The 26,191-nt window shown below is 46.1% G+C and overlaps 2 protein-coding genes across 4 annotated transcripts in view; both read left to right on the top strand.

Annotated features, from left to right (window-relative positions):
- Positions 1-1,972, top strand: LOC133126244 (cytochrome c oxidase assembly factor 7). Its single transcript, XM_061238243.1, has 3 exons — positions 1-396; positions 524-664; positions 1,030-1,972. The coding sequence occupies exons 1-3, from the start codon at positions 291-293 to the stop codon at positions 1,470-1,472; spliced, it is 690 nt and encodes a 229-aa protein (XP_061094227.1). The 5' UTR covers positions 1-290; the 3' UTR covers positions 1,473-1,972.
- Positions 1,973-3,811: 1,839 nt separating this feature from the next.
- ralgps2 (Ral GEF with PH domain and SH3 binding motif 2) overlaps positions 3,812-26,191 on the top strand; it is a 92,809-nt gene continuing 70,429 nt past the window's right edge. For all 3 annotated transcript variants that reach the window (XM_061239390.1, XM_061239391.1, XM_061239389.1), the window contains exon 1: positions 3,812-4,013. The gene's annotated coding sequence lies outside the window, so the exon portion shown is untranslated. The remainder of the gene's footprint in view (positions 4,014-26,191) is intronic.

Below are 26,191 nucleotides of genomic sequence, written 5' to 3'. Positions count from 1 at the left end.
CGGGCCCAAGTATACGGAAGCCCGTTTGTACAATTTGATAACAGCAGCTGTTTTGTAAAACGTGGGCATTGCAAGGACAATAGCTATCATACTGTACATCTCATCCGATATTTGCATCTACGGACAGCTAAGCGAACTTTGGTTTCGTTAAAATAGACAAACCGGCCTTTTCAAATTTGTTATCCATACAGCTTTTCACCAGGTTAAAGCCAAGGTCAAAGCTTTAGTTTAAATACCCATGGTTCCCGTAAATTACGCCTGTAATTGAGAGGTATTGAAGTATTTGAACCATGGCCGGATTAATCAATTTTGAAGACGAGAAAGAGGTGAAACAGTTTTTGGATAACCTCGGGGTGGAGTACAGTTATCAGTGTCATAAAGAGAAAGATCCGGAAGGTAAGGCATTAGCGTGCTGTCCTAGATCTGGTAATGAATGGGGAGAAATTCCCTCTGATGAAAACCTACAAAATATTTCCTAATTATGTGAACTGACTTGTCTCACGTATCCATGTTTATGTGTTAGGCTGCCAGCGCCTTGCGGATTATTTGGAAGGGATAAAGAAAAACTTTGATGCGGCAGCTCAAGTCCTGAAACACAACTGTGAGGTGAATGGCCACGGCGAGAGTTGCTACAAACTTGGAGCGTACCATATCACCGGAAAGGGTAACTATATTACAATATATTACAGTGTTGGTTCAGATCAAGAAAATAATTGAATTGAAATAATTCCGCAAACAGAATTATCCAGTTACACACACTCCCCAAATCTGCGGTAGGCTATTCCTTTAATTGTTTTCGATTGGCCAGACCGTTTGGTGTGTAAGTTGATTGCATTGGAGTAACTCAATGTTTTTGCATTTTTTGTTGAAAATTGTGTAACTGGGGAGTTGATTTCCATCTGTAAAGGTTTAGCGTTAGCAAGCCTCGATAGTGCATCTGTTGGATGTCATAATACCTTCCATCTCTGTCTGTTACTCTCTTTATCATAAAGTCTTTCTGAAACACTGCTCTTATGTATTATCCACTAGGTGGTGTATCAGAGTGTCTGAAGAAGGCCTACTCCTGTTTTATGAAATCCTGTGAATCTGGGGGTAAGAAATCGGTGGATGCTTGTCATAATGTTGGCCTCCTTGCACATGACGGACGGGCTATGGAAGGGGGTCCTGAAGCTGCCTTGGCCCGGAACTACTACGATAAGGCATGTGCAGGGGGGTTTGCTCCTAGCTGTTTCAATCTGAGTGCACTGTACATCAAGGGTGCTCCTGGAGTCAACAAGGACATGACGCTTGCTTTAAAGTATGCGATGGAGGCATGCCAGCTCGGACATGTGTGGGGCTGTGCAAATGCAAGTCGAATGTATAGGCTTGGTGAGGGGACCGCTCAGGATGACAAGAAAGCAGAAGAACTGAAGAACCGTGCTAGACATTTGCATACTCAGCAGAAGGAGCGCCAGTTGTCATTTGCGGAATGAGGAAGGGACCCAATTGATCCAGACCAAACATCACATCCTGTGATAGAATAATTAGAATGGCTCAACATTTGAGTTGCACCAATAAGCTTTTATATCTACTTCTCTGTACTTGAATCTGAAGTTGATTCTTACTCAAAAGCCATTGTGTGTATTTATCATTAAAAATGAGCAAATACTAGTGGTGTGCATTGTGTCAATGGTAGTGGATAAGGCTAAAATGTAGTATACTAATGAACAGCAGTTGCATTCCTGTGATTAACAATGGCATTTTCCACTTCTGCATACCATTCTGGATAAGAGTGTATGTTAAGTGATTGTATTGTAATGTCATTGGGACTATTTATAGCATGTACTCTGAGCAAGGAGAAATAGCTTAATAATCAAAGCCTAAATTACATTCATATGTATTGCTGAGCATTTTGAAAAAGCAAATTTGGTGGAAGTAAACTAAGTGAAAAGTGCCAAATCTCTGCTGTACAGCAATAAACATAATTACAAGATTTATTGAACCTTTTTATAGATAGCAACAGGTCGAGAAGATCATAAAAAAAATAAGTGCAATAATCACAATAATACCATCTTTTATACTAATATATTCATTGAGGTCCGTTGATTGAAGTTTTTGTCAAATACCCAACCCCCATCAACAAGTCAAACACATTCCATAATTTCACCTGCTATTTATCATTCAAAAGCAGGCTGGCTTATTTCTAAGTATACTGAATAATAATAAAATATTGTGAGAAGGTATTTAGATTCACCTGATATAAATTGGGGTCACGTCGCTGAAAATGCCCTCTATTATGTTGTAAACTGTTTTCACCATCTTCCTCAGAAATATTCACTCAGACGAGCAATTCCTGGGAACTCCTCTAAAGTTTCAACCTTTTTTGGCATAAAATCTCAAGAACTACCCTTTTTCACTTCAATAACATGCCCATAGTCGGTTCTTTGATGAGCTTAAGTTATAAAAAAATTTTTTACACAAGGATGGGGGTAATGCATTTTCTCTGCAACTAAATTACAAATACTGTTCAGATATGGTTGTACTTGGGCTCATAATAGTGTTCAAGAGAGCCAATACGAAACATAGTTAATAGCATTTCTATGTACAACTGCATTTGTAGAAGTATACTATGGTGAAACGGACAACAATGATAATTCCTCCAGTGAAATTCTAAGGAAACAATGGAGATTCGACCAACATTTCTCAGAGTTAGCACATTATAATGAGAAACAATTATGCATTTGGTTTGCTGTACACTTGTGAAAAGGAAACTGACATTACCTTATTTCTTGTAGTCTGTGGATTTCCAAAATGCAGAGAAGGTGAGGTCCTCCATGCTTGTTTTGCCACCCACGTTACAAAATAAAGAACTGTGGTCACTAAAGCTATGGCATGTTAAAATAGGTTATACAGATTGAACCGGGAGTTTTAGCGCTTTCAAACAGCATATCATATTACGATTGTGATTAAAAATTGCTGGCTGAAAAAAGGAATGGCACCAACAATCATTCCACTGTCAGTCACTTAGATCACATTTATTCCACAATCAGACATTTGTTCTAAAAAACAATCGAACCTCTTGACCACGTCGGCTGCCACATGATTGGCTGATTAAATATTTGCATTAACAAGCTGGTGTGTCTGGTTTACCTAATAAGTGCTCCCTCCGTAAGTGTATGTACAAGCAAATAATAAATACAACTTTTTGATGTGTAGTATATTTTTTGTCACAAGAGGGCGCTATATCCCTATATAAGACCTATACAGCGTGCCTAATGTCCCAGAAACACAGAAGCCATTGTAGAGGTTTTTCCTTCAACCATTGTTATTACCGTCAAATTAAATGTCTTCGTTTTATTCGTGGTGAAAAGTTTTCATACTACCTATTAATGTCTGAATGTATGCTTAACATTCACACTTCAGTTTACAAGTGTAAATGTTTACTATATATATATATTTCTTGACGTATTTTACAGCACTTATCTTTCAAATGTCGACAGAAAAAATCACATTTCAAATCACAAATCTGCTCTATTGGATTACATTTTCCAATTTAGGCCCGCTAATCTTCATACACACACATGTAAAATAGTTTCATTGAACTATATTTGATTGCAGCATTGCGTCGAAATGAGAGAATGCTTAAATGTAATATTCACCTAAATGTTTCCTTGCACGTCCCTGACATAACTTTGCACCAATGTGCCCCACTCACGGTTCAGATCAGAATTCAGTGCCAACTGTGCACGCGATAGACAAGAGGCCAACCGTCACCTTCGAGGTTCATCCGTAGGGTGGGTGGGCCGCGCCCGCGGCTCCTCCCCCAGTACTCACTCATCCTCAGTGAAACAGATCGCGACGGTGGTTTACCACATTGCGGAGGCAGGGAATCTGTCTCATTACTGCTCTGCTACTAAATTTGTTGGCTAATTCAGAATACGAACATTTCTGTGCAAAGAATTAAAAGGTAACTTGGTTATAGGAATTTTTTTTCAGCACACGAACACCCAGCGTAAGGAGCACCGACCTCGCAGGTCAGTTTATGATTCATTTTGCATCAATAAAATGAGTAGCTAGCAAGTTAGCGTGTTGCTACTCTGAAAGCGGGTGGCTGGTTAGAGGATTAGTGAGCTAACTTTAGCTAGCTATTATGTTGGTCGTTGAAAATGTGCCGCATTTTCTTGGATGCAGATTGGTTTTCTGCTTGAATGGGATCAGTCCTAGATTATTTTTTTTTTTACTTTGTTAGGTGGTTCATGTAACGTTAACTAGGTTAGCGGACTAGGTAACCTCGGCTTTTGTTTTGTAGCCGTTAGTTAGCTAACTGGCTACCATGCGCGGTCGTTTGTTTTTATTTAGCGTGTGGGTGCGTTCCCTCTCTTCGCTTTCATCATCATATCCTCGATGGCCTCGGGGCTCAGGCTATAGATGTGTCCGGCGTAGAGCATCCACAGTCCCGCCCAGATCCGGGGAGTGTCTCCGCTGTGGGGCGTGGGGGGTTCATTCACTACACCTCAAGCATAACCAAATACTGAACTCCACTAAATTCAAAGAGAATTCTCCATCCTGAGTTTGGAATTTGCTAGGCAATTAGAAATACGACGCCAGACATGCATAGCTAGCTAGCTATTCGTTAAGGTTGATAAATCCTCGGTCTGTTCTTGACACCTAAGGGCTCTAACGTTACGATAGGATTTTTTCCCCAAGAAGTGCATGTGTTGAAAAAAAATCGGAAAACACTAACGTGTTCCAATGAGTAGATGTACTCTTAAATGATGTTTACCGTTGGCTAACTTAAAATTTCAAAAACAAATGTTCCTAAAATGGGAACAGAGTAGAGCCGCGCATTTACTGAGAATTATGCGGTCTGGCTGTCCAGATGGAACATCGTGTATACTCGGATTAGGCTGGTGCTAGGCTAACGAAAAATACATAATCCCTGCTCGGATGACTTTAGGTATATCCTTTAAAAATGTGTTCCAATAAATCGTCAGTTAAATTAACTGCTTCTCTTCCCTACATCCATTTAACTGGCTCACAGTGAAAGTGTGTTATTTCACTGGAAAAAGAAGTACCGGTGTATTTACATTGAACTAGCTGGTACTGTGTGGAAAAAACGTGTTAAAGGTCAATTTAATCGACCCAAAAAGCCACAGGATTTCAGTGCATCTGCGCTTCCATTGCAGATTGAAAGACCTCCACGCAGCAGTGAATCTTGGATAAGTACCTATGTGCTCACAATGTATTTCTAAATTTGTATACGCCTTAGCACAGGCCTGCAATAACCGGTATAAACTGTAATGGGTTCTGCATCCGATACTTTCCAAGTAGGGACCCATTTCAAATTTAAGCTTCACAGCGATTGTTCAGATAAATCGTTCAAGTTACTGCAACGTCATTGGGGTAAATGCTGGGGGTGTCAGACACCATTCGCTATGTGCCATTGTGTGATGGTATGTGCTGAGCTGCTGCTAAGAATAAAAAAAAAATCAAACTGCAATACAGAGTCCTGTCTCTACCCCTTTAAAGACATGTGTGGAATTTCCATTGCCTGGTCTCGTACCGCGGTTTGCATTAGTAAGAAGAAGCTGAGCGCAGTTATCAATATTCCCGTGGCCTCTAACGATCAGACTGTGGACGGTTAGTCAGATTTATTGTTGTTATACCGTTCAGGTATCTTTCCAAGAGTTACTCCACTGTAAATGTACCCTTATACGTTGTTAAATTTGCTTTAGCATTGCTGTCTACTATCAGCAATTTACAGATGACTGTGTAAATTAATCATCTGTAGAACTGGGTGGCATAACAGGATTGTCCTGCTTTGTTTTAAACCTCGCTAACTCTAAATTTATTCTGCTCATAGCTCCTTTGGATTGGTGTATGATAGTCTGTTTATGTTCATGGGAACTAGATATAAATATGTAATAATAAATTGTAAATAGCTAATAATGTAGATTGCTTTTGGAGACAACCTGTACCACCATTGCGATGGCTGATATTTTAAGACCCCGTCATGTACTGTTATCATGCCTATAATATAATGATGCAAGAAGGCACCAGGCACTTTTGCAATTGTTTTGGGTTATGGGTTTTCAGAAGATAAGCCGCCCTCCCTGAAAACAGTGACCATAAATGGACAATGCTTTGTAAGATATTGCTTTTTTGAAATATTGGTCCTTGTAAATGTAATGCAATCAAGAATTACAGGCTTCCACATTTAATGATTTATAGTTCAATGGATAAGACAAATAATTTCATATGGATTAACTAGTTTTTCAAAAGAGAAAAGGAAAATAAAAAGATATGTTTTTATTATGATTGTATGAAAGGAATGATTTAATGGACAGTGCAGAATGTATGAAATAGATACAGCATAAAATGGCAACAGTTAAACAGGACTGACAGTGAATTAACTGCTGTACAGAAACTATTCTGAATGTCAGTGTCTGTATTGATCATAATTTACAACATACTGGCTGAATGCAGCTTGTCTGCCTTTCTGCACGGTAAGATTGATAGCACACCATCCCCATCAGGAGGCATTAACAGAATGAAGTGACGTTGATGGTGATGGTACAAGGTTTTCATCACGGTTTGTTTCCTTTCTACTTGCCAATCACATGGAACAGATGTGTGAGGACCAAGTTTCTTTAAATTCTAAAAATGTCAAAATGAGGGCTTGGCTACAGCAAAGTATTTTGTCTGCCTCTATTAATATGGTGCTTTTGGACAGTGTTTTTGTATGGTTTAATATGCAACTTCCCTATATTCTTTTTTTAAAGGACAATTCTGTTTTTTTGTGTGTCATGTGTTTGTAATTCAGTTCTAGACACGGACTGTGACAGGCCGGAGATATGGCTCTGTGCTTCTGGGTTTATTTCTCTCCCATCTGTCTCTGCGGATGGTCCACCACCGAGGAGCTGATTGCGAGTATTTGAAAAGCTATGCTCCATAGAGTGGGATTAACATGGCTGTAAAACTCCCTTTGTCTGCTTTCTTCTGTTTGGCACAGTGTACATCATTGCTGGTGTCAGTGATTTGTTGTTTATTGCTCCAGGTCTGGGTTTTGTCACTACTTGTACGACAGCAGTTTCTATGAGAGGGTCCTGAAACAGAGCTGAGTACTGAGTACTGCTAGATTGTGTAGAGGCATTTAAAACTGTGTGCTCAGTATGTAGAGTGCAGTTTACTCCGACATCTTCCCAGCACAGTAAACCAAATAGCCTTCAGAATCCCCTGTTCTGAATTTGCTTTCAGTTGAAGTGTCAGAACCTGAATTCACCATCTTTAGAATGGGAACGCTTAAGCCTCTTAATCAGAAACTGTATGGAACTGCATCAGTAAATCACACTTTAGCAGACATGGAAAAAATCATCAATGAAAGATTATTGTGATCAAAATAAAGATTGTGTCCTCAAAATATGTACTGTTTACTAAACATACCTACTTATATTATGTGTTCCCGAATGCAGACTGCGAGTACACTGGATGAGAAAGTTATTAAGTAGGCCAACTCTTCACTCAGTGTACATATTCCCAGAGTTTCGCTGAGTGTATTCATGAACAGACTTTTCAGGAAGTGAACTATACTGTTTAGGAGCTCCCACAGAGAGGAAGGGACAGAGCCATTTAATGCAAAGTCAGAAATTATTAGGCTTACTTTGGTTGCTTTTTTTCCTTATGTATTATGATTTCCTAAAATAGAAAACCAATGGAAACATTTGGTGTCGGATATGCGTAATTGAATCTCCTTGGGAAACGACTATATCTCCCGCCCCGTTTGAATATGCAAACGCACTGGGGGGCTGTATGAAAACTGGATCATTGGACCTGTGTGTGAAACTGGTGACTGTATAAGTTGGCTGAAGTATTGAGTTGCTCTGCCCACTCTGGTCTGCACCAGCTTTATCACCTGTGAGTGTAGAGACCAGTGAGCAGGAGGGCCTATGTAATGTTTCCCTTCTGTTATGGAATGCCACAGTGCTGCTATTAGGTCTTAAATCAGGTTGTGTTGCTATGAAAATGTTTTTAAGTATTTCTGTTTTCTGTCTGTAGCAGAGGCCTCCAAAATTCCCTACATATGCCTTGGGGCTGTTTTTGTTCAATAATCAAACTTGTTCTCTCTCAGGAAAATTAAATATTTTGATTATGTAAATAAAGGGTTCAAACTTGTAATCCCGTTGTCTAGGTGAAATAAGGAGCCCAGTTTATCTGCGTTCAGCTGTGCTGCACACACGGTCCCGCTGCTTATCAAAGAGACCAATAAACAAGCCATGTTATTGTTTTAGTCTGGACCATTAGGTAGCCTAGAAATAAAGTTCATGTGTGGATCATGCTATCCACACAGCCTGTGGGCTATACATTCCAAATGGAAGAGCCTAGAAAATACTAGGAGTGTCATTTGGAAATATTATGGCTTCAATGCCATTTTACGCAGGTGACAACTGCCCTATTAACCCTCCAAAGGTTGACGCTTTTTTGGGCAGTTCAGTGTAGTTTAAGTAAGCCATACCGTTGTTGTGAATTAATGATGGACCATGATGGTATTATAATTCTTCTTTCGTTTGAATTCAATGCAATTGATTTCTCTATTATACGCTGTCTGATGCTGAGTACATAATGCAATGTGAATTTCAGTCCTGAATCAGTCCTGAGTCCTAGCTGCAGAGGCACACACACTGATATTATGGGTGCCTGAAATGAAACACCTGTCCGAGAGAAACAAAGAGGAACAGACGCACAGCCTAAAAGGGGAGGTCCCAGGATCGTGTTTTCAGATGACCTGGTCTGCAGGGTACAGTTCATCTGGGAACCTGTCCTGAAATTAAACTTCGCTGTGATTGTTCTTCACAACAGCGAGAATGCATTGATATATTGATGAAGTCCGTCTTCAATATTAATGAGATGCACCACCGTCCTTTCCCGGCGAAATGAAGCGATTCACAGCCTCAGTAATGTGAACGTTGGGAGAGGGACAGAAATGATGGCGGTGCAGTTGTCTCTGAGTCTGTATGAACTCCCTTCCCTTTTATACCGCATAACTCCAGTCTCTGTGGGTGGCTTGCATGTGTTGGCCTGTGTTTAAGCCCGGGAGTGGCTCGCACCACAATAGGAGTTCTCAAATCCGGTCGACAGTGCCACTGCTGATCTTGTCTACATGGACTGTTTCAGTGCTGATCCTCTCCACACAGCTAATGTCAGTAGCTTAGCTAAGTAGACCAAGTCAGTGCTGATCCCATCCAAACAGCTAATGTCAGTAGCTTAGCTAAGTAGACCAAGTCAGTGCTGATCCCATCCAAACAGCTAATGTCAGTAGCCTAGCTAAGTAGACATTTGTCAGTGCTGGTCAAATTCACACACAATACATGTAGTTTCTATGCACAAAGCCTGCCCGTTACGTGCCTGAGCAGAGAGGCTATCACATAGTTATTCAGCTGTGTCCGCTTTCACACACCCAGCGTGTTTTTCTTTTGCATGTTTGGTTTCCATAGGATATTGTGATTCATGTCAGGCCAAAGAAAATTGAAACATCCTTTGCAGCATGTTCCACATGCAAAGTTCCCCTCAAACAGAAGTCACGTTCACCAGTGTTTCCCCATTTTCTTTCTTTTCTTTTTTTTTTTTGCATATGTCTGTTGGTATTGCACAGTATTTGTTTTTCTTTTCAACGTCATTCAGTAAGCAGAAACGGAGAAAAATAGAACAAAACAAAAATTCAGCAAAACCAAGTAGGCTAATGTGGCTCCAAGTGAAGACACCAGAAGCACAGTATGTGCCAAGTTTTATTCCAAAATGAAATTTTTTCACCAGGTTCAGAAAATTGGACTGTCTACGATGCTGACAAGTCCACGTCTCTCTTGGGAAAATGTCAAAAGTTGCTGAGTGGGCAACTTGGTATAGTTGCAAAATGTGATCCCCAAGTAGCTGCAGGCTGCAGTACAAAATTATCATAAGTGCAGTAAATTTATCTCCCCGGTTCAAAATGTTCAAAGACAAAGCTGTCTCCCGCACTGTTAACAGGAACGTCCTCAAGAGAAATAGGTGTATTTCACATCATTGTTCTGTCGGTCTTTGCAAATTGTGAAGATGATGTAACTCTGACCTTCAGTTATGCTGTGCAGACTGCACCAGTGAGTCAGTGAAGCTGTGAAAGACTGCCTCCAATGTATTTTCACAAAACAGTACACTTGTAGATAGATTAAAATTCTATGGTTATAGCCAGATCTTACGCAGGTCGTCCTCCTTTTATTTTCTAATATGATATGGATATTTCGGAACATTTTGTCCTGCGTCAAAATAAAGTAGCATAACGGGTGTCTGATTATATAAGAATCTAAAAGTAATGACATACTATGCACTTGCAAAATCGCTTTTGTAACTACAGTTAGTTATGATAATGAATATTTTAGTCGTGTTTTGATTATCTGGCTTTGAAATTGGTTTACTTTGCAACACTTTCACGAGTTGCAGTGAAGTCGAGGGTGAAACGCTAAAATATGAAGAGAATTGCAGTTGCATCACTGAATATACCTTACTATGGTCTTATGGGTGAGGCTGAATGTTAAATTATACACTGATCTAGACAATGTAATTACAGGAATAGTTATTTGGCCAAAAAATGTAGAAAAACTAAGTGTTGGCTTTCTCTGCATTTACATCAAAGAGAAGAATCCCTAGATATGATTTGGTGTATAGATTATTAAGGTGCACATTCACAACATTGATGATGCAGAAGAAGAGTGTTCATTTTTAATCTTGGCCTGCTGAGAGCTTCTTCAGGGACAGGAGAGGGGGTGGTACACTGGATCTGATGGGAAATGTGCCATTCGATATTTGCGGGGAATATATGAGAAGCGAACGGCGTTCGTTACCACTCTTCCTCTGAGCCACAGCCACAGTCACAGCCAGCTGGAGCTGAAGGAACAGGCCTCCCACATTAACTGGTCTTCTCGAAGCCTGAACGCACACAGGCTCTGACTACGGCCAAAATCTCCTCCGCCAACCACGCTTGTTTTCAGTCCGCTCCAAGTAATTAAGTAACATTAGTGCGCTTCGAGCTCCGACACGGGCATGACCGTCTGAGGCCCTGCTCGTCTGCTGGAGGTTCCTGAGCCTGCGGGCCGAGCCTCACGGTGTTTTACGCGTTACCCTCACTGCCTTCTGTAAACCTTTCACGGGCGCGTCCATCTCCTGGCCTTGTAGCGGTTCTGCAGCGGTTGCAGCAGGGACCCGGAGGCCTTATCGGGCAGGATCAGGGAGATTAGCATCCGAGCGGCTCCACCCGGCCTCGTGTTCCCTCTCATCTCCTCACGGAAGCTCAGAGAACGCTCCTGTGCATGCGGGAGAAAGAAGGAAACCGCTCTGGACAGGTGGTCTGTGTGAGAGGGCCCACTGACTGCAGGAATAGATGTGTGTGTGTGTGTGTGTGTGTGTATGCGTGCCTGCGTGTGTTTTTGTGCATCTGCTGGTTTGTGTGTGCATGTGTGTGTGCATGTGTGTGCGCTTGTTTGTGCGTGTGTGCATGCGCGTGTGTGTGTGTGTGAGAGAGAGAAATATTGATTGGTGTCTCTGCTCCCGCTGAGCTGGTTCTGCATCAGTTGGGGCTCAGCAGGTTTCCCCTCTGTGGCGGAAGGTTCCAGACCACAGGGAGCCCAGGTGTTTAAACATGACACAGTTACTGCTCCAATGAAAACACAGGTGTGAATACGGCTCCCAGGATTCCATATGTTAGTGACCTAATTAGATGTAAGTGACAAGCGAAAGTGTGCCTGTGTGCTTGCAGGCAGTTAATATGGAGCAGCAGGCTGTGGAGGTTGGGTTGAGTTGGGTCTTGGCTCCACACACTGCTGCGCTGTACTGAATTCCTTATGAGGAGCTCGTCCTCCTGTCATTTCAACATTGCAGTTCAGACATTATTGCGGTAAGAACTCACAATTACAGACATAAACCGGGCCCAACGCCGCAAGTACGACTTACTCACCCTTTGATAAAAAGGTTATTTTTATTCCTTTTGAATACTGAAATCTGTGCGACTTTTTGAAGCGTACATGAAGGCAAGTTCCTAGGCTTTGTGCATTGTATGAATTTTGAAAAATGTTTTGTTAAACGTATGCAGCAGCAGTCAAACCAGCTTTTCTTCCCGCATGCAAACGGGGTTTTACAGCCTCCTGCTGGGATGTCCGTTTGACCCATGTGAATTTCCTCCCAGGGCTGTTCCTCTGGAGCAAATGTCTGTGCCTCCCACATGAGCTCACACTCGCTCGCCCTGGGCAGTCTCGGCTGCTGTCAGCTCTGAGCTGTGCGTGATGGGGCCCCGGGGCCGTGGTGTAGATAACAGTGGGGCCCCCTGCCCGGACAGGGCAGATGAGCGCTCCTTTGAAGCCCGGTACAGACGGGGGTGTGGGGGGGGCGAAGGGCACTCTGACAGAGGCTGTTCCTCAGAACTCCCTCTCAGGGGTGTATGCACTGTGTTTGAGTGTCCCCACCAGACTGCTTACACACGTCTCCGTGCTTAAGAGCACAGTCACACCCTGGAGTAAGGGCGGTGTGAGGAGGGAAGAGAGAGGGAACTGAGGAGCAGAGGGTTGGGGTGGAGAGGAGGAGAGAGGGGGGGGACAGGGGGAGGAGGAGAGGTGAGAGGGGAAGCAGGGAGAGGAGGTGATGGGGGACAGGGAGAGGAGGAGAGGGGAGGCGGAGAGAGGGGAAGCAGGGAGAGGAGGAGAGGTGAGAGGGGAAGCAGGGAGAGGAGGTGAGAGGGGAGGACAGGGGGAGGAGGAGAGGAGAGGGGAGGCAGGGAGAGGAGGAGAGAGGGGAAGCAGGGAGAGGAGGATAGTGGAGGGACAGGGGGAGAAGGAGAGGAGAGGGGAGGCAGGGAGAGGAGGTGAGAGGGGGGACAGGGAGAGGAGGAGAGAGGGGAGGCAGGGAGAGGAAGAGAGAGGGGGGACAGGGAGAGGAGGAGAGAGGGGGTGCAGGGAGAGGAGGAGAGGGTTGAGCTGTGCTGCAGCAGGGCCAGGATCAGACCGTGCTGTTCGTCTCTGCGTGTCCTGCTCTGAACACAGAGAGCCTGAGGCCCTGCATGCTGTCAGATGGGATGCATCATGTTGTGGAAAAAGCCAGTGTGCTGTGGCATGATTAGAGCTACAGTCTTATTTCCACTGAACAGATACAGCCTGCCCTCTGTACGCCTCTGAACAGACTGGGTCTGTATCGGCCTTTCAATCCACACAGGGTGACTCTACAAGAGAGCAAGACCCGGGGAATATTTTTGGTAACATGATTTCTATATTTTCGAATCATTTAAAATGATAAATATGTATTTATACATGTTGTGTTATTTACACAACAGGGTAAATGGAACTCTGAATGAAAAAATAAAGCATTTGAATAGTGTGGTATTTTTGTACTTCATAGGATATCATTCCATTCTGAATGTTTTTCGGAAGGCTTTTTTTAACATATACATTTTATATAATATATTTTAAGTATAAATTTTGCTGGTGTCTTTTTATAATATATTTAGCTAAATGGCTCAGCAGTATTTTGTAATGACCGTCTCAGAATTGAGAGCTGCTCTCAGTTAGAGGCTGGCATATTCACACCCCGGCCGGGCTGTGTCTGAGACTCGGGGCGTGTCTGTGACTTTAAGGAAAATGGCCGCTCTCCCCTCTCAGCCACAGTGACAGTCGCCTCCTCGGTCGGGAGACGCAGGGCGGCGGGGGGGCTAAAGCTGTGTCACTGGCAGGAGAGCTGTTTTCACCGGCTCGTCGCTCTGTAGTCTGAAGCAGAGCGCGCTTACAGAGAGAACAGGTAGATTATACCATTCCCATCCTCCCCTCCCCCCCAGACCCCCTGCTGGGCTCTCAAATTATGACTGCAGCCAGGCACATTCAAGTGTGAAGTGTCGGGATATTGATTTTACTCGTAGTGAAGGAATGCTCTCTCTCTCTCTCTCTCTCTCTCTCTCTCTCTCTCTCTCTCTCTCTCTCTCTGTCTCTGTCTCTGTCTCTGTCTCTGTCTCTGTCTCTGTCTCTGTCTCTGTCTCTGTCTCTGTCTCTGTCTCTGTCTCTGTCTCTGTCTCTGTCTCTGTCTGGAATGTAGTGTGAGGCTGTTCGCCCGCCTGTCACTGTGTGTTTCAGCCTGACAGCCTGAGCAGCCTGCCTGGTGTCCTGGTGTCACTGCCTGCTGTGTTCAGTGAGGCTGCCACGCCCTGTTAGTACCGCCTGTTGCACTCCAGAACAACTGGAACAGAGAAGCGATTGTGATACGGAGGATTTCCGTATCCCGTTAATTACATGCCGGAGAATACCCCCCCCCCCCCCGAGATAAACTGGGAGAATGTATTTTTGTAGTTCTTCTGGTCTCTTCCTGTCACGCACCCGGATTCACCCCGGAGCCCGCGGGGTCATGGGCTCCCCTGGCCTGCCGGGGCATGTCAGGGCCTGGGGCCTGCCTTGCGTTCGAGCGCGCCTCCCCTCTGCCAGGTGAGGAGGTGAAGGCCGTCTCCAGGGAGTGTCCAGGGAGACGGGGAGGACAACCGGGAAACAATGACGTCTATTTTTGGTCCGTTAAAATAAGCGTTCGGAAGCCTTCGCATCCTGTCTGTACTCGTCCCGCAGGAAGAAAGAAGCGCAGCGCTTTGAGGTGTCGGGAGAAAAGGCCTCTGGGAGACGGTGGGGCACGTTCAGGGGGAGGGGGAGCGGCAGAGAGAAAGAGAGAGGGGGGGGATGGGGAGGGGTGGGAGGCTACTAAAGAGATACAGCTGTTTGTTCAGGCCGCAGCTGTTGCTTTGCTCCCATTACTCAGTGGCTGTGTTCCATCAGTTCAGTTCACTCCCTTCCATTTACACACAGGCACACACTGTAACATTGTTCTGCTGGAGGACGGGGGGGCGGGGAACCCGATTCATCACCGCTGCCATCTGTGGGGAGAAAAGACACGTCCTGTAAGATGGTTATTTCATCGTGCCAAAGGGGCCAGCCTCGTTCCTTCTCTTAGTTGTGCTCTGGCTGCGTGGAGTTTTGTAGCACAGGACTGCGCCTGTCCTGATGTTACTGTCGGGAGTAACTGTAAGTTTGACTTTCAGACGGAGCTGTTTAGCAGCCATGTCAGTGTGGGCTGTGTAGAGGAGCCCCTTGTTCTCCAGCAGTGCTCTGGTCTGAAAAGCCCAGCGGGGGGTCCACACGCAGGGCTGCGCAGTGGGGAGAGCTGGCGGGGCTCCAGAGCGTGGGCGGCCTCGTCTTACGCTTGTTTTTCCGCTGCTTGAGGCCGTAATTGGGCGGTTCATGAGTCCGGAGAGGGAGAGGCCTCTCTGAGGCAGCCATCCATGGAGTGGGGCGGAGGGAGAGGCCCCACGGGGGCCAGTACACTGCCTCGCCTCGCTGAGCACCTTAGAGGCGTAGAGCCTGCCACAGCCCTGACACAGACTGTACACTGACACTAATACACACTGAACGCTGACTGTTTAACACACTGTACGCAGACTCTTTAACACACACTGAACACTGACTCTTTAACACACACTGTACACTGCCTCTTTAACACACACTGAACACTGACTCTTTAACACACACTGTACCCAGACTCCTTAACACACACTGTACCCAGACTCCTTAACACACACTGTACACTGCCTCTTTAACACACACTGAACACTGACTCTTTAACACACACTGTACCCAGACTCCTTAACACACACTGTACACTGCCTCTTTAACATACACAGCGCTGGGCTTTAACACGGCACTGTGCACAACAGTGCTTTTAGACAGACTGTACACAGACTCTTGAACATAGACGGCACAGTGCTGGGCCCACAGTCTATACTGGGCACTGTTTTGCGGGCTGTTGAGCTGGTGTTTTTTTTACACGTCCTATATTTAACGCTCAGTGTGCGTTGTGGCAGTTACAGTCTGCCGTGCCGTGCTGTGGCAGCTGAGTGGGGGGGTGAGCTCATTATGAGAGGGAGCGAGAGCTTCAAACGCTCTAGGAGGGGAGGACCCACGTTCTGGCCCCTTTTCACAGACAGCCGGGTCACTCGGGGTCCTCCTGAATCCCTCTGATCTCCCTGCCCCTGCCCCTGCCCTGCCCTGCCCTGCGCTGGGCTGCCCTACATTTACTCCGCTGCAGCAGCATGCATTTGTAATTTTACCCAGGCCTAGTATAGCATCAGACAAACACGGTCAGTCTGAGGGGAAAATCAAGCTTTCGCTTTGGCTTCATGACAGGGGGTTCATAGTCTTACTGTGCTCACAACACGGAGTGCTGTCAGCGGAATATACAGAGCTTTTTTGGTTGATTGTTTTATTTTTCTACTTCAGCGTGTCACTGTAATTAGAGTACGAGACTGAAGTGTGTCTGCACACTGTGTACACTGCGTATGGCGGGGATTGCGCTGCTCTACATGCAGTGAGGAAGTGGAATTGCAGGAGGGTTCCCAGGCTGTGGAGATGAAGGCATGGCTTTGGGCTCGTCTGCCAGTCGGCCGTTTGAGCGCCTGACGTCGTCAGGTCCCAGCATGTCGCCCGCAGCCCCAGGGCCAACCGGAACCTTCCCTGGGAACGGGAGCGTTGAGCACGTGGGTGTGAGTCTCCCCTTGAGACGCTGCTGAGTTGGGGGGAGGGGGGCCTTTGTTCGCTCCGCCGATTCCGACGGGCGGATCCGCGGCGGTCTGCCGTCGGGTGAGGGACGTGTCGGTGCTGAGTCACGGAGCCGTACAGGAGAGCGGCGGGCTGCCCAGGCGGAGGGGTTCAGCGACACACGGCGCGAAGCCTCCGCGCTCGTCACAAGGTGCGGCCCGCCCCCCTCCCCTACCCTCAGATCTGAACACGGGCTCGTCTGGTGACTGCCGATGAGCAGACTGCCGCCGGCGCATCGTCTCCGGTGGAGCGACGCGGCTCACAGACCTCAGCGCCTCGGGCCGTTCGCCACGGCCGCGATTTTAGCTTCTCGCTTCGAAAAGGGCGTTTGAGACGGCCGTGTTTTTCCGTTCTGCGTGTCCATAACGCATGCTGTTTTGAACGGTTTGCTAATGTGAACTGAGGCATGCGAGGCGTTGGACAGTAAGCATGGTTCTAATGCGGAGATATCTCCACCCGAGCGGCAGAAGGAGGGGGAGGTTAGGGTCCCGTATTCGGAGGGCGCAGTCGGTTTGGGCTCCACATGCACTGCTATGTTGCGGCCCTTGCTGGTCCATCGGACGCCCATGGGCTGCATGCAAAATCGCCATATGAAAGGTCCTCCTCCAGTTCCACTCTGTGCTTAGCTGTAGTCTGTGACGAGAAGCAGCTGGCGACAGCACGTGTTTAGGAGGATGACCATGCGTCTTCACACTCCCAAAACGGCAGTGGGGTTCACACTTCACAGCATGAACATGGAGCAATTGGAGATGATTGGCCAATCTAGGTTGGGGTGGGAATTGGAGATGCTCAGTTCCACGTTGGTCACCAAATCTATAAGGGGAATGACCTGAAGGCATCAAAGCCCATGGAAACGGCACACGGTTAAATGGATGTGTTGCTGCCAGCTCTCCATCAAGCAGTAATGGAACTTAAAGGGAATACTTTACCCTGAAGAGTGGACCCCAGATTATGAAGTGGCTCCTGTAACAGAGATGTTCTGCAGGGGAATGAGTCAATAGCACACTTGTGAAATATAGATACTTACATTTCATTCATTTCTTAGTAGTTGTTAGTGTAGGAACTCAAGCATAGCCTGGGCAGTGTTAGCGAGTGGCCTGGCTCATAGTGGGTGGCATACTTTGTTAGAATGCTTACCACTTGGAATGAAATTGAGTGTTGAAATCCCCTTGTAACAAAAGATAACATTAGACAGCAGAAATCCTACACGAGTGAATGACTACATATTTGGATATATGTACCACAGTGTATATCTTTTTTATTTAATAAAAAAAATTTTTTTTCAATGTGATATTAATGTTTCATCTTACCATACGGGGGGAAATGTATAGCTTTATAATTGACAAAGTGCATTGAATTCATTTTCTGAGTTGTTTTGGATAGGTTTTTGGGCATGGAGATATCTCTATCTCTGTGCTGATGAAAAGATAGTAATTGCCACTTGGATGTCATGCAGAAGTGAGTTTAATGACTCAAAACTGTTTATTTGTAGTAAAAGATAAGATTAATTCATGATTTTGCTCAATTTAGCCGTTTTAGATAGATTTGGAGACACTAAGGAACACTGCTTACATTTTTCTTCATAGATCTAGTTCTGCATATCACCCTCACATTCACACGCACTTGTGGTTAAGGGGTTTATGGTCCAGGAAATGGAGAGTTTTACTCTTCTGCATCTTTCAGTTTTTCATTGCAAACGAACAGAGAACAACAATTTTAGCATGTTGTGTATGTGTGGCATTTGATTCATACATAAATAAAATGAACATGCTTTATTTAAACCTTTTTCCAACTGTCTCACACCCGGGGTTATGAAGTCTTAAATGGAGCACTACATAAATAGGTGAGGATTGGCCAGATACGGCATCTTCCCGAAGGGGCTAACAAGGAACATTAAATGACAAGCAATATTAAATCTATTTGTGGGTCTAGCACCTTATTACTTTCTGTTTGACAGTAGTCCTCTTAGAAATACATTGTATATTAATAAAAAATTTTTTTTAAAACGTTTTATTTGAGGTGTTTGGAATGTGGTTCCAGAAACCTTGGTCCTGGGCCACCACATTCAGTACCCTGGTGGTCCAGTGGCCTCGTCGGGATGAATGTGGTATGCACCCCTGTTATGGGCTTTGTTTATGAGCGCATGGTCATGCTGTTTTCATGTCTGTACTAGAGACATCACAGCTTCAGTGCAGTTTCCTTCCGGTTACTGCTGCTTTTATATGCATCTGGTGTTGCGTTTCGTGGTGCGGGCTGGGTTTTTAACTTCAGTGATGTAATCGTCTTTTACAGGAAGAGGAGGAAGGACAATATGCTATAGGGTAGGTCAGGGTACGGGTGCGAGGATGTCCTTTAAGGAGGGAAATGGTGAATTTTGGAATTTCAGTTTCTAGTTGCCGTCATTCCTGCACTGTATTGGAAATACTCAAAGACATTTCCCACCTCAGGAGTGCTCTGCCAGTCCTATAGAAATGGAAACTACTGTTTGAGTCTCGCTGTAGCTTAGAATGACTGTCTAGGCAGTTATTGTTTATCTTGTAGAAAGCATTTTTGGAGCTGTGGTATCCTCATGCAGTAATGGCCTACTGCTTGTGCTTGTGTTTAAGTAGGGTTGCTTCACCCCAGCTCTGCAACAGTGGCCTTACCAACACAGATTTACTGCTATAGCTATGCTATAGACCTATTTTACAATTCAATAATAGATGGAGATTGATGTATGAGTGGTTTTATATTGCCTTTAAACCTACCATTGTTTAGTTTTGGTGTCATGTGATCAGGGCAGGAAACAATTTTTTTCATCCACTGGTCACAGTGCCTGGTGTGTCCCAAAATTCACCTGCCAATTTCACAATTTTACCTGAAAATGAGATTCGGAGTAGTGGACCTCCAAGTCATGGGTGGTTACCTGCCAAGTTACCAGCAACAGAATAACTTTACCAGCATTTGGCTGGTGGCTGGTCTTAATTTCCCGCCCTATATGTGATTAATTTCACTGTACTATTAATTTAGTTAATATGCATGATAATACGACGCAGGAACCAAAGTTGTGGGTATTTTGTTTTGAAAAGTATTGGTGACATTATGAAGTCATCAGACCGCACTTCAGCAGTTGCATGAATAGGCAGTTTGATGGGCTGAGGATGTGGCGCAATGACTCTGTTTACATGAGTCTTAAGTTACAGTTCATACCATGGAGCTATAGAAAATAAACCCAGACCACCTGGTTATCAGAGCTGTGGGGCAAGGCTTTTCAACCTTTTCTGATCCAGGGACCCCCATCCAGGCTCAAAAAATCTTAACGTTTTTTAATTTAAAATATTCTCCCAAATCTATGACTAGCAGATCATAATCATGCACATCAAGTCAGGCTAGGGACCTGCAGCAGCACCTTCAAGGACCCCCCTCAGGGGTCTGCAAACACCCAAACTCCCAGACAATAGACTCTTAGCTGGCTAGCTACCTTGTTACTGACCAATCTTCAGCCATTAAGTTTTTTTTGCCTACCCGCATTCTGGCTTTACATGCAGGAATTCACAGAAACAGATTTGGTAATTTTACAGATTGTGCTCTCATTAGAAGTGTTATCCGCATTTCTGGGCAAATCTCTACCTTCATTCAGGTGCTTGTTTTGCTCTCTGCTTGTACGCCAGTCTTAATGAGCCTAACTGAAATGCTGCCACTGATTGGTTTGTTCTTTCATCATAACTGTTCATTTAAGCAGGGGCATGACTACCTAATTATTCTATAGTTTTTTTCTGTTTGTAAAATCCAAGCTTTTTTTTTTTTTTTTGGTATTTGTAATATTTTCTTAATTCCCCCTACTTGTAAGCTTGTGTCATTGCACAGCTGAGGATGATGGACTGCAGGCACCACTTGACTGAATTGAGGTGGAATTGGTCCCAACTGTGATTCCAACCCTCCCTCCCTTGGTGGCACTATGGCCAGTTATACTTAGCCTTGTGGGACTCCTGCCCAGGAATGGCATTGGCACAATGGGGGTTTGATTGTAGACTGTGAGGGCCGTCGCTGCATCTTTAGCTTCACGTTTCTGCCAACAGCCCCTTCTGACTCGACTTGTGTGATGACTGCGTGTGATTTTTCGGATTTTCTGGGAGCCAAGTTCCCCATCGAAAGTTATTTTCTATTCGGTTTTACTTCCTTTCTGAAGGCTGCTGACTCTAATCCCAGTTGGAAAAGTACTTCTGTATCTGCGCATAAGCTGCTGTGTCTCAAAGTTCAGCTCTGTAATGTGCAATGTAAAACTAATAGCATTGTGAGTTCACTGAGTAGTGACTAAGCTAAGCCTGTATAGAGGGTAAATCCCTGACTGTTCGAGGCATACAAGAACGTGTTCGTTTCCTGATGCAGTGTTTACCGAACGCGCAAGGTTACCAGCCCCTGCCAGGACCCCTCTCCGCACATCCATCACTGTGATTGCAGCTCTCCAGTCCTTCACAGGGGAAGGGAGGCAGCAGCGCTCGGCCTGAGCCAGACTGCGTATTCCCCTGTGGGCCATCAGTCAGGCGGGCGGCGGACAGCGCGCATGTGCCCGACCTCCGTCCTGGGATGGCACCACCCCAGATTGGCACAGTCCGCCGCCGTCCCCGGGGTCTGCCAGGCAGCCCTGCTCCTTGACCCTGCGCCCTCCCTCTCCCTCATAACCCCCCCAGCCACCCCCCCCCCCCGGTCCAGCAGGCGGACAGAACGCCGGCCCGAGAGGGCCAATGCAGTGAGGAGCAGCCTGCCTCCGGAGCCCGTACTCTAATTATCCGCCACGCGCAGGCTAAAAAAAGCCAGACCTCGCTCCCAAGGTCAGCGTGCACTTCGCTGTGAAGAAAATGATTAAGGGGAGCGGAATTTGACAAATGGTAGCTGTAGCAGGGCGAGCTGCTAGCGCGGGGTCTGCAGGAGGGGGTCGTATTTATTCCCACCGGACGAGCCGTGGTCGTCGCAGGCTGCCTGCCCTGCGGTCTCCGCCATGCCTGGGCGGACTGCTAATCAGCTATCAGGCCCAAGACCACCTCTCAGGGCTTTTCAGGTCGATGGTTGCTGGAACAAAGTTTAAGCGGTTACCTGGAGACCTGCATACCTTTATGACCGGACACGTGGCACTTTTCCGTTATTTAAATTGGCCACATACAAATGCAGTTTCATTAATCCTGCCTGCTCTCCTTGAACACACAAAGCATCAGACATCTTAAGTGTATTAGCTACAGCAGAAAAAAATATGTCTAATACATACCTAATAAAGTGCTCACTGATAGCTATGTTCATTCATTAGTGAGGTGACATATCTGAATAAGCTAGTCCTATGTGTCCTCCAGTCTGTACTGACTTCAGGCTGTGCTGCTGAGCATGGCTGGAATCTCCGTTGAGGTGGTGTGTAGTTACTGGCGTTCTCAGGGAGCCCCTTCAGTAGAGCAGCCATCCTCCATCATGCACTCATGACTGGAAAGTGTTCTTTCTTTAGCCTTAACCACATAGTTGGACCCGCTTTAAAGGTGAAATGTAATAGATTATTCTCGATTCCTAACTTGTTTTGGATTGTGCTCTGATATGAAGATGAACTTTACCTCAAACGGATCCTCCACAAACAAGTAGAAGAGTTGCAAAACCATGTATGAGATTGATCCTCTTGCTTCATGATGCTGTTGGGCGGCCTTTAGCATAGTGGTTAATGTAAATGACTGGGACACGCAAGGTCGGTGGTTCTAATCCCAGTGTGTAGCCACAATAAGATCCGCACAGCCGTTGGGCCCTTGAGCAAGGCCCTTAACCCTGCATTGCTCCAGGGGAGGATTGTCTCCTGCTTAGTCTAATCAACTGTACGTCGCTCTGGATAATGGCAAAATGCCATTAATGTAATGTAATGTTAATGTCCTGAGCCACTTCTCAGAGTCTTTGTAGATATACGGGATGCACTGTCCATCACTGCAGAAATGTAGGCTCTGCCACATGCAGTGTCTTCTCACACTAGCAGCAGTCTTCCAGCTGCTCCTCTGTGGTTGGTTCTAGAACGTTCTCTCCACAGTTTTCTCGAAGGTTTTTTTAGGGACTAGGGAAAGGTCAACCAATGGCCATTCTTATACAAACAACCCTTGAATGGGAACATGTATAGTGGTCCAGAACACACATTTATGTGACGCGTGTCAACAGAGATCAATCGTGACTGGAATAGTGATAAGAAAATTTAGCTGTGCTGCAAAATTTTGAAACGGGGCCAAAAGTCTTGAATACGTGGCCCTGAATGATGAAGCAGATACCAGGGTATTCATTAACATCCTTTCCCCAAGGCCTTTCCTGCCTGTGTACCAGATACTTGAGCTCAATTTAGGTCTACCGGTGCGAGATGATTGAGAGAGGCAGGGGAAGGGCCAGTGATGGAGCCATCCGTTTGCGCTGAACCAATGAAAGGAGTGCCTCTTGTGATGCAGTTAAATATTAAGTGCATTATATTTGCTTGTGTAATGGAAAGTCAAGGTTACTGACGTGTTAGCCTACATTTTTGTTATGCGTGATAGAGATTAGGCTATATCAGAAATAAAAAAAACATGTTGGGCTAAAAGTTGCCATGCTAACTAATGTTTACAGCTCAGGATCAAGGGTAAAGAAGTGTTTAATAGTGACCAATCCCTAATTCACATGGGTTTGGTGGACCTTGGGAATGAACCAACAGAGGTAGACTCATTGTGTCATTTATAGCCAGTCATCATAACTTGGGCCAAACCTGGCCTTGTACACTGAGTGCAAACCCTGCTCTTGTACTGCTCAGCAAAGAACATAGGCTAACCGGAAATATAGGCTGGGATAAACGGATCATTATATAATGTCAGTTGCAGTGGATAAACACATAAGCAAATGAATGGCACTACACAGAAATGGTGGCTCGGTGCAGAGCAGCTTCCGGTTGCTATAGGTTGCTAACCTTGTTATACTGTAGTGTGATGTAAGATGCACTATAACAATATTATGGGGCATGAATGCAGTCATTGCATGACACAGTAGTCAGGCCGTTTTTGTCTGTATAATTTTAATAGCATACTCATAATATGCTTTCACGAGTTGTATATTAAATTCCCAGCAGGAAGCAGGCTGTGACTTGCCGCAATTAACCTTGTGTTTTGTTGCTCAGGTGGATCGATACACATTATTATCAAGCATAATTTCAGTGTGGATACTGGTCTGCGATATTTCCAGCAGCCATTTAAAGAGACCGTTCGGTGTGTTCGGTGACCTCTTGTTGTGCAGCGTGTAGTAGTTTGGGAGGGGAGCTAGACAGGAAGTGAAGCCGCGGGATGAAGCGTGAGACCCGGCGGCCGGAGGAGCCCCGCAGGACCCAAGCCGTCCCCACTTCCTCTTCTCCCACGGAGCGGAAACCCCCCGGTCCGTTTGAGCGAGGCTGGCGGTGTTGTGGCAGGGAACCGGGCCGGTGCTTTCTGAGGCCCGGACCCGGTCCGTCCCGCTGTCTGATGCAGGTCGCTGCAGCGCGCTCTTTTAGGAAACGCTCATCTGCTGTTGCTGGAGACTGCAGAGTTTAAGTGACAGTTTCTAGCAGCCAACCGTGGTATGCTAATTCTTCAATGTGCACTGATGCAGGAGTGGTCAGGGCTGGAATGTGGCCTGATCATTGTCTGCTCTGGTGCTATCTGTCCCTTACCCTATGGATTAGCAACAGCCTCTATGGATCCATGCCCCCCCCTCATTTATTGACCTGTTGTCGATGGCAGGCTTTCTGTCCCATGCTGTGTGTGCACGTCTCTGTTTGTGTATGTGCAAGCATGCACGTGTGTTTGGGGCGTATGGGAACGGGTTTGTGTGAGAGCGTGTCTGCTTTCAGTGTCCAATGTCAGGAATGATTGTGCTGATGGAGGTCCCATGACATGGGGGACATGTTTCCACTTACCCAGAGTACTATTTATCCATTCCATCCAGATAGTTTCACTGAGATTTGAGTTTTCACTGAGTTTCCTAGATGCAGTTCACCTTGATGCAATGGACCTCTACGAATCCATACTTTTGTGGCTCTGTGTGCCGAAAAACTCCCGGCAGCAACATCTCTTTCCAAATATAATACCACAAACGAACATCCTCAGAGCTCAATTTTTGCACCGTTTAATCGAGAACCACTTCTTTCAACCCAAAGTATGCCACCTTTCTATATCCCAGCAAAGTCTCGTGCAGGAGGACGAGTGTGAAGGTTGTTTAACGGGTGCTTTGTTCTACGACATGAATTACACCCGTTGATATCTCTGTTATTTGCTTTAATAAAGTTGCTAACAAGTTGATATGCTGTAACTGCGACAGACTGTTGCGTTCCGAGAATGTCACATCAGTGTTATTAGCCTACATACGGAATCCCCCTGAGAGCACAGTCCACGCAGTTGAAAACCCAAGCAAATACAATACAATACATTTCACTAGCCATCACTGTCCCTCCAGGCCTGGGCAGGCCTGGCCATGTTATTTCAGGAATTCCAGTCACTGACACATTGTCTCCCTTTCCCTGCTGGTGATTCACCATTAGCACATTTCCTTGGTTCTTGCTCTATATTTTTCGCTCTTCAGGTGAGAGGATTTTCCTGCAGTTAGACCAGCTTCACGCCCGGTCTTTTCCTTTCAGTGCTTAGCGTGTCGGAATAGGCCTGGGCAGTGCACAGCTTAAGCTCTAACCTGCTCCGCTAAGCCCCAGTAGTGGAGCATTGTTCATTGCTTTTGAGTCTGTAGTTTTGGTGGCTGGGCTCCTATCGCAGAACAAAGCCGTTCACGAGGGGAGGAGCTGGTCACCTGGCCCCCGAGCGTAGCGCGCTGTCGTTTGAAGAAGATGTACTTTATTGAACCTGTCGGGCTGTCAGCCTTTGACCCATCCTAGTTACTTAGGAGCAGTGGGCAGCTATAGTGCAGTGTCCCCCGGGGGCAATGTGGGGTTAAGGGCCTTGCCCATGGACCCAACCGCTGTGGAGATCTTATCGTGGCTGCAACGGCGCTTGAACCACTGACCGTCCAGGTCCCGGTCAAGCACCTTAGCCACTGCGCTGTTAGCATCAGAGACAGTGTGGGCGGGGCCACGCAGCCTTGCGCAGCTCGATGACGGTGACTGTGCAGCTGCGTCTGCCGTGCTGCAGTCTACAGGACAGCAGTGCCCTCGTTCCCCTCACACTGCAGCCTACAGGAGAGCAGTGCCCTCGTTCCCCTCACACTGCAGCCTACAGGACAGCAGTGCCCTCGTTCCCCTCACACTGCAGCCTACAGGAGAGCAGTGCCCTCGTTCCCCTCACACTGCAGCCTACAGGACAGCAGTGCCCTCGTTCACCACTCACTGCAGCCTACAAACAGCAGTGCCCTCGTTCCCCACACACTGCCCTCGTTCCCCTCACGCTGTGCCCTCGTTCCCCTCACGCTGCAGCCTCCAGGACAGCAGTGCCCTCGTTCCCCACTCACTGCAGCCTGCAAACAGCAGTGCCCTCGTTCCCCACTCACTGCAGCCTACGGGACAGCAGTGCCCTCGTTCCCCTCACACTGCAGCCTACAGGACAGCAGTGCCCTCGTTCCCCACTCACTGCAGCCTACAAACAGCAGTG

This window comes from Conger conger, chromosome 4 (assembly GCF_963514075.1).
Source record: "Conger conger chromosome 4, fConCon1.1, whole genome shotgun sequence".
In the NCBI taxonomy this organism is placed as follows: domain Eukaryota; kingdom Metazoa; phylum Chordata; class Actinopteri; order Anguilliformes; family Congridae; genus Conger; species Conger conger.
The sequence above is the reverse complement of the archived record's forward strand: the minus strand, read 5'-3'. Positions and strand labels throughout refer to the sequence as shown.